The sequence below is a fragment of the Porites lutea genome, chromosome 2 (genome assembly GCF_958299795.1).
Source record: "Porites lutea chromosome 2, jaPorLute2.1, whole genome shotgun sequence".
Lineage (NCBI taxonomy): Eukaryota > Metazoa > Cnidaria > Anthozoa > Scleractinia > Poritidae > Porites > Porites lutea.
In genome coordinates this window covers 52,079,820-52,087,398 of record NC_133202.1, presented here as the reverse complement: position 1 = coordinate 52,087,398, position 7,579 = coordinate 52,079,820, and the positions used below count along the sequence as shown (strand labels likewise).

At 48.3% G+C, this 7,579-nt stretch overlaps 1 protein-coding gene across 1 annotated transcript; it reads left to right on the top strand.

The window, feature by feature from the left end:
* The first annotated feature begins 269 nt into the window (after nt 1-269).
* Nucleotides 270-5,207, top strand: LOC140926397 (uncharacterized). Its single transcript, XM_073376147.1, has one exon. It carries the CDS (start codon nt 270-272, stop codon nt 5,205-5,207), a length of 4,938 nt encoding a protein of 1,645 aa, XP_073232248.1.
* The last annotated feature ends 2,372 nt before the right edge of the window (nt 5,208-7,579 follow it).

Below are 7,579 nucleotides of genomic sequence, written 5' to 3'. Positions count from 1 at the left end.
GTTATTGCGTTACTTTCAGCGGTATCTAGCGCGCGTATGCGCCCGTCGATCATCTTTGTAATTCCATGCGGTTCTCGTTCGGTCTTCAGTAAACCCTCGTTAAGACACAGTTTGTTCCTTATTGGCGTGGTGGCAGCGGCTTTTACCCACGTACGGTGGACCCTAACACAAGTGTGGTCGTCTGGAACCTGTGACCCTTATTTTCACGAAGTGCGAAGACCAACAAATCAACGTGAATTCGCCGTAACCGCTCGTGTAGGAAAACCAACATGGCCGCCGCTCCCAGGGCGCCTAAACAATGGCAGCTTACGAAAAACGAGACCATCACCTCGTACGAAAGTTGGAGGCAAAACTTAGTCTACATCTTATCCCTAGACAAGAACTTTGTCCCATTTTTAGAGGCCACATGGCAAAAACAAACCGCCGCCAACCCTCGAAGAGGCCTTACGAATGATGGCACGTCTATACCTGAGGCACAACGACTTACTGCCGCTCAGAAAAATGCCCACCTGGATCTTCTGCTCGGACAGATTGCCAATTTTTGCCCCGTGATCTCCAGGAACTCCATAGTAAAGCACTCTACCTCTCTGAATGACATTTGGCAGAAAATTCGCCAGCATTTTGGGTTCCAGTCCTCCGGAGCCCATTTCCTCGACCTTGCAAGCATCAGCCTTCAAACTGCTGAGCGACCAGAGGACTTATTCCAACGCCTCATGGCCTTCTTCGAAGACAACCTCCTTGCAGTTAATGGTGGCTTAACCCACCACGGTGAGCAGGTGACCGCAGATGAAGATCTTTCCCCATCGCTCGAGAACACTATAGTAGTTCTGTGGCTGCAGCTGATCCACCCTGGCCTACCATTACTGGTAAAGCAGAAGTATGGTTCTGAGTTGCGTAACAAGACCCTTGCCTCACTCAAGCCAGAGATCTCACAAGCACTTAATTCCCTCCTTGATGAACTACGCTCCATAGAGGACACCAAAGCCATGCGTATTAGCAATGTCAACCCCAGACGCACCTCTAATGGCGGACAGGGCCAACCACGCCGCCGTCCATTTGTATCTTGTATTCTCTGCAAAACCGCTGGACGCCCTCACAACACCCATGATCTAATGGAGTGCCGTTACCTGCCTGATCGTGACAGGAGACCATTGGCCCGCTCACGTCTTATAAACGACGATCCTGATGAGTTTGCGACCGGCGACTGTGGCCCTTATGATGAGTGTTGCGATCATGCCCTCCCGCCTGAGCACAGTGATGTACCTACTGCACCTACTGCACTCCGTGTCAGCATCATTCAATCACCTGTTCTCAACACCTTTTACCACGAGCACCCCGTGCAGCTCACCCTTGATACTGGCGCCACGTCTAACATGGTTCGTGCCTCGGCCGCTAAGTTATATGGCCTACCTGTTACCCCAGCTTCTCAGATGGCCCGCCAAGCCGATGGAGTTACCCCTATGGATGTGGTGGGTGAAGTGCATTGCACTCTCACTCGTGGACAGCAAGCATTTGAACTAGACGCCCTAGTTGTTCGCCAACTCGATGTTGACATTTTAGCGGGAAACCCCTTCCTGGCCCGAAACGACATCGGCATCCGTCCTGCCAGGCGCCAAATTGTAATCGGCGGGTCTGACGTAATCCACTATGGTACTGCTTCCAAACACACTACTCAACCAGCTGTGCGACGCACCCAGTCCTTTCTCCTACGCAACCCGCAACGCACAGTTATACTGCCAGGAGAATACGTTCAGCTTGACACCCCTTGTGATTCTGACCCAGATACGTTATGGGCCCTTGAACCCCGACTAGACTGTCCATCCAACACCCCCCTCAAGGCAGAAGGAGCATGGCCCCCACCTCAACAAGTCCTCTCTGTGGACCACGCTGTACGCATAACCAATACGACTGACTCTCCTATACTTCTTCGGACCGGCGAGCAGCTGTGTCATGTAAGGCATGTTATACCTGTCGACAGCATAGACACCACATCTGCCCCTACCTCTACAGCCACTACTGCCCCTACCTGCTGCCAGCCCTCCTCCACTAATGTGATCCTTGACCCCGATGGCTGCTTAGACGAGGACATTCGCGACAAGTTCAGAGCACTGAATCTGGAGTTTGATGATGTTTTCAACCCCACTATCTCGAAATATAACGGCGCTAGCGGTACCATTGAAGCTGTTGTCAACATTGGTCCCACACTCCCCCCTCAGCGTAAAGGCAGACTCCCACAGTACAACAGAAGCACCCTTGAGGAATTGCAAGCCAAATTTGACGAGCTCGAAGTGGCTGGTGTGTTTGCCAGACCTGAACAGGTGAACGTACACGTTGAGTACTTGAATACCTCCTTCCTTGTTAAGAAACCCAATGGGGGTAGCAGACTTGTGACATCCTTCGGCGAAGTTGCCCAGTATAGCAAGCCCCAGCCTTCTCTAATGCCTAACGTCGATGGTGTACTGCGTGAAATTGGGAAGTGGGAGTATATAGTTATCTCGGACTTGTTAAAGTCGTTCTATCAAATTCCACTGGCTCACTCTTCCATGAAGTACTGTGGGGTAGCCACACCCTTTAAAGGCATCCGTGTGTATACCCGCTCTGCTATGGGCATGCCTGGGTCGGAAACATGCCTCGAGGAGCTAATGTCTCGAGTTCTGGGTGACCTAATTCAAGAGGGTTGTGTTGCCAAAATTGCTGATGACCTGTACGTTGGTGGGAGCAACCCTACAGATGTCCTTCATAATTGGCGGCGCGTTCTTTCCTTGCTTCAACGCAACAATCTTCGTCTCTCCGCGCCCAAAACACTCATCTGTCCCAGAAAGGCCACCGTGTTGGGTTGGGTATGGTCTAACGGCACCCTACAGGCTAGCCCCCACAAGTTAGCCGCATTATCCTCTGTTGACCCTCCTACTACTGTTCAAGGCCTACGATCTTTCGTTGGTGCATACAAGGTGCTCAGCCGAGTACTCCCTAAGTTCGCTGAATTGCTGGACCCCTTGGATCAGGCCACCGCTGGAAAGGAATCTCGAGAAAGACTAGTGTGGTCCGATGAGTTACTCCTGTCTTTCAAGTCCGCCCAACACGCCTTGGAAAACCACAAGACCATCACAATCCCCCAACCCCGCGACGCTTTGTGGATCGTGACAGACGGTTCTGTGAAGAATAGAGGCATCGCAGCCACACTCTACACCCACCGGAACGGTAAACTGCTGTTGGCTGGTTTTTTCAGCGCGAAACTGCGAAAGCATCAAGTGACCTGGCTACCATGTGAGATCGAAGCTCTGGCCATAGCTTCCTCCATCAAGCACTTCGCCCCTTACATTATCCAGTCATCCCATACAACCGAAGTTCTGACGGACAGTAGGCCTTGTGTCCAAGCCTACGATAAGCTTAGGAGAGGAGAGTTCTCAGCCAGCTCCAGAGTTACCACCTTCCTGTCTACAGTCAGCCGCTATTCTGTCCATGTGCGCCACATTGCAGGTGTTGAAAACCTCCCCTCAGACTTCGCCAGCAGACACCCAAGAGAATGCTTGGACTCCAGCTGTCAGATTTGTCGCTTTATCGCGGAGTTGGAAGATTCTGTTGTGCGCAGCATCTCCGTGAGCGAAGTCCTAGAGGGTTCTGTTCGAATGCCCTTCACCAGCCGCGCCGCATGGCAAGCTACCCAGCTGGAATGCCCTCACCTCCGGCGAACCCATTCTCACCTCAGTCAAGGTACCCGACCTTCAAAGAAGGCTACCAAAATAATTGATGTCAAACGCTATCTTCAGGACGTCGTCATCGCCACTGATGGTCTTCTCGTTGTCAAAGACCACCCGCCTTTCCAGCCCCCTCGCGATCGCATTGTTGTCCCTCGCACTGTTCTTGATGGACTCCTGACAGCCCTTCACATCCGTTTCAGTCATCCTTCCAAGTACCAAACCAAGCGCCTTTTTAGCAGGTACTTCTTTGCTCTGGACCTTGACAAAGCAATTGAGACTGTCTCTTCCTGCTGTCACACCTGTCAATCTCTGAAGACTATCCCTAAACACCTGCACCCGCAGTCTTCTGCCGATGCTCCTCCTACCATTGGCGTATCATTTGCAGCTGATGTCGCTAAGCGTCATCGTCAACTGATCATGGTTCTAAGGGAAACAGTGTCTTCGTACACCGTGTCTTCCTTCATCGCGAGTGAAAAACTCGAAGACCTCCGCAATGCCATCATCATGCTCTGCTCTCAGCTCCGTTCCCTTCGCGACGGAGGGGTGATCGTCCGCGTTGATCCTGCCCCTGGCTTCTCCGCCCTTGCCAAAGACAGAGTACTCCTCTCTTATGGGATCACCCTGGAGGTTGGTAGGCCCAAAAACCCTAACAAGAATCCTGTGGCTGAGCGCGCAATCGAAGAGCTAGGCTTGGAGATCCTCAACTTGTCTCCTGAGGGAGGCCCCGTCTCTCAAACTACGCTGTCCTTAGCAACGGCCAATATGAACTCCCGCATCCGCCGTGATGGCCTCTCAGCTCTTGAGTTGTGGACGCAACGCGACCAGCTCACTGGTGCGCAGCTTCCAATTGTCGATCGCCAGATTATCCTCAGTCAAAACTTTTCCCGCCAGCAGAATCACATGCCGAGTGCTAAGTCCAAGGCCCATGGCTTTACCAAAGCCTCCATCCCCACTGTCCTTGTTGGTGACCTTGTTTTCATCAAAGGTGACAAAGACAAACTGAAAGCCCGCGACAAGTATCTTGTGATCGGCATCGATAAAGACCTTTTCTGTCAGCTCCGCAAGTTTACCAGTTCACAGTTCCGCAGTAAGGTCTACACCATTCCTATGTGTGACTGCTACCCTGTCACCCCAACTGTCCTAGCTCAGACTCCACAAGGACCCATCCGTGGCCAGACCGAATCCACTGCTTCTGACTCTGACGATGATCCTGTTCCCGTCGTCCCTTCACTAAGACCCCCTACAGTGCTTGCTTCTCCACCAGTGGATACCTATACTGTTCCGGTACACCACTCAGTGCCTCCAGCTCATTCTCAGCTACCCGCCCAGGAACACCCCCCAATTCCTGAAGTCATTATGCCTTCTCGGAGTCCTCCACAAGCTCCCCTGGACCCCTCTTTTACTGATGATGCACAGCCGACGCCTGCTGCTGTTATCCCCACTAGGAAATCTGACCGCTCGCGGAAAGCCCCATTTTGGCACAATAAGGACTGGGACTTTGACTGATAACTCTGCCGTGTACTCTCTAGCCGTAACTACGGTCTTTACCATGAACTGCGTATTTTATTAGCTCACTCGTACCTTATCATAAGGGGGAATACACCCCACCGTTACATTCAGTTTCATATTTATTCTAGCTCTTTCATTACTTTTAGCCGTTGTTATCCTATGCGGTTTTAGTCTAGTGCTCGTATCAGTTCAGCCTATTGCTCTTGTTTTATTTCTTAGTTAGGGTAGGAAAGAAGGTGGAGGCAATCACGCCACTACGTTGTTATTGCGTTACTTTCAGCGGTATCTAGCGCGCGCATGCGCCCGTCGATCATCTTTGTAATTCCATGCGGTTCTCGTTCGGTCTTCAGTAAACCCTCGTTAAGACACAGTTTGTTCCTTATTGGCGAAGTTTGAAAAAAATCTAGAGAGTACATCTTTTTAAGAGTGATTATCTGTAAAATTCGAACTTCGGCCTGACACGGTACCTCATCGATTTGGCTGATTTTCGGCATGTAGTCTTAGAATGGTGTCCTAAATACTGAATGCGTATTCTAAGTTTCGAATTCTCTTTGGTTTCAAAGATACAGGAATGACAGTTTTGACGAGGCCTCGAGGGGCCGCCATGTTGGTGAACTGAAGGAGATTTACAGTAATTAATTCTAGCCTTATCATTGAAATAACTTAATCGTGACTCATACAGTTGCAAAGAACTATCCTTCCTCCTTTCATTTACCTACTCTTATCTGAAAATGGTTAAGCCTGAGCTACGAACGGCTATAACTTCTCACAGCACTTTTTCGGTACTTAAAAGGTACACAAATTTGGTAGAAATTGGAAGGTCAATATCACTCATGCCACATCGATTTAGACTAAGCCATTTTAACTAAATATAGTTTGTTTATAGCTAAGTTAGATTGTTGAATAAAATAATTGGGCAAATGCAACGGAGCAGAAATATAATTGCATGAATGCGCAATGGTTCAGCCACTTGGCCGCTAAAACTTCCAAACAAAATTCGGTGAATATTTGAAAAGAAAATTCTTTAAAAATTGATCGTGCCTCTTAAAGCCTATCTATCGCTTAAAAAACCTTCCCTTGTCATGTAAAAAGATGATCTTTTGATTCTGATCTTGCGAAGAACTTGAAATATGCGCTAAAATGAAAATTATAAATTTTGTTACACACGGTACTAGCTCAAGTTCGGCCTTCGATTTGCCAGACCAATAGGGAGCCGCTCGTGTACTGCACAGTTACAATTTTCTCTGTGGTATTTCGCTGTATACAGCTACAAATTACATATTTTCTTAGGCAAAGATATCGAAAACGTTGTCAATTTTTATCAAAAGGCTAGAAAAACAAACCGCGCACTGCAGCTTTATGCAAATTATATGGTATTCGATAATTACACGTGTAAACAGGAACCTACCTTTGCTAATGTACATTTGGCAGACCTTTCCAGCGTAAGATATAAAACTAGTACATGAAGTGAAATTAAAGAACTCATCAAGTCAAATTACCTGATCGTACCGTCATTACTGAATAATAAGTCCGAAAAATATGACATGGAATGATCGGTGGGAGACGAAGCTATTTTTAGGAGGACAAGGAACTGCACGCTGGAACGGAACTGAAATGAACAACCTCAATCAAGTTCAGTCTTCTTGACGCTATTAAACTTTTCACCCGAATTTGAACAGGAAGTTGTTTTCTATTTTCTTTCTCATTCTTGCATGTATTCTGCAGTTCGCCCAGTATTTTTCCTAACTTTTAACTGTTTTAATTTACTAGCAGACTGGAACTGTTAAGAACTACCAACCCCCCCCCCCCCCTTCTCTCCGAGTGAACTTTTATTCAGTCTGATTCACAATAATTTTCGAACGGTGACAAAGTGAAATTTGAAATGACATTTTATTTAAGTATTTTTAAAAGCTCCTTCTTTGTCTTCCCGATAGCCAGGAATGTTTTGAACGTAAAGGCTCAAGTGTCGGTGTTTTTCACGACTCTGCTTTTGGACTGACCTCACCACCAGTATTACATCACGGACATAAAATCTGATCCGAGAAGGACATACAGTAACTGATGGGTCTCTGAAAAGCGAAATGCAGTCACTTTGGGGCGAGTAGGCGATATAGATGATGAACTCATTGTCTATAACTCCATGACCGTATCCCAAAAGTCGAGCCAGCCCGGGGCGAGCGAACACAATTTTGGGGCCACTGGCCACGCCCTTATGTTTGGCGGGAAATTGGCTGATTAGTCAAATCTCCTTGACTCCACGACCATGCACCTTTCCAAATATTGCCATTCTAATCATCATATAGTTAGGGCCTCCCGTAAGCATTTGTAACTATTTTGATTTGTAGAAGACTGTTTAACAGTTTCCATTA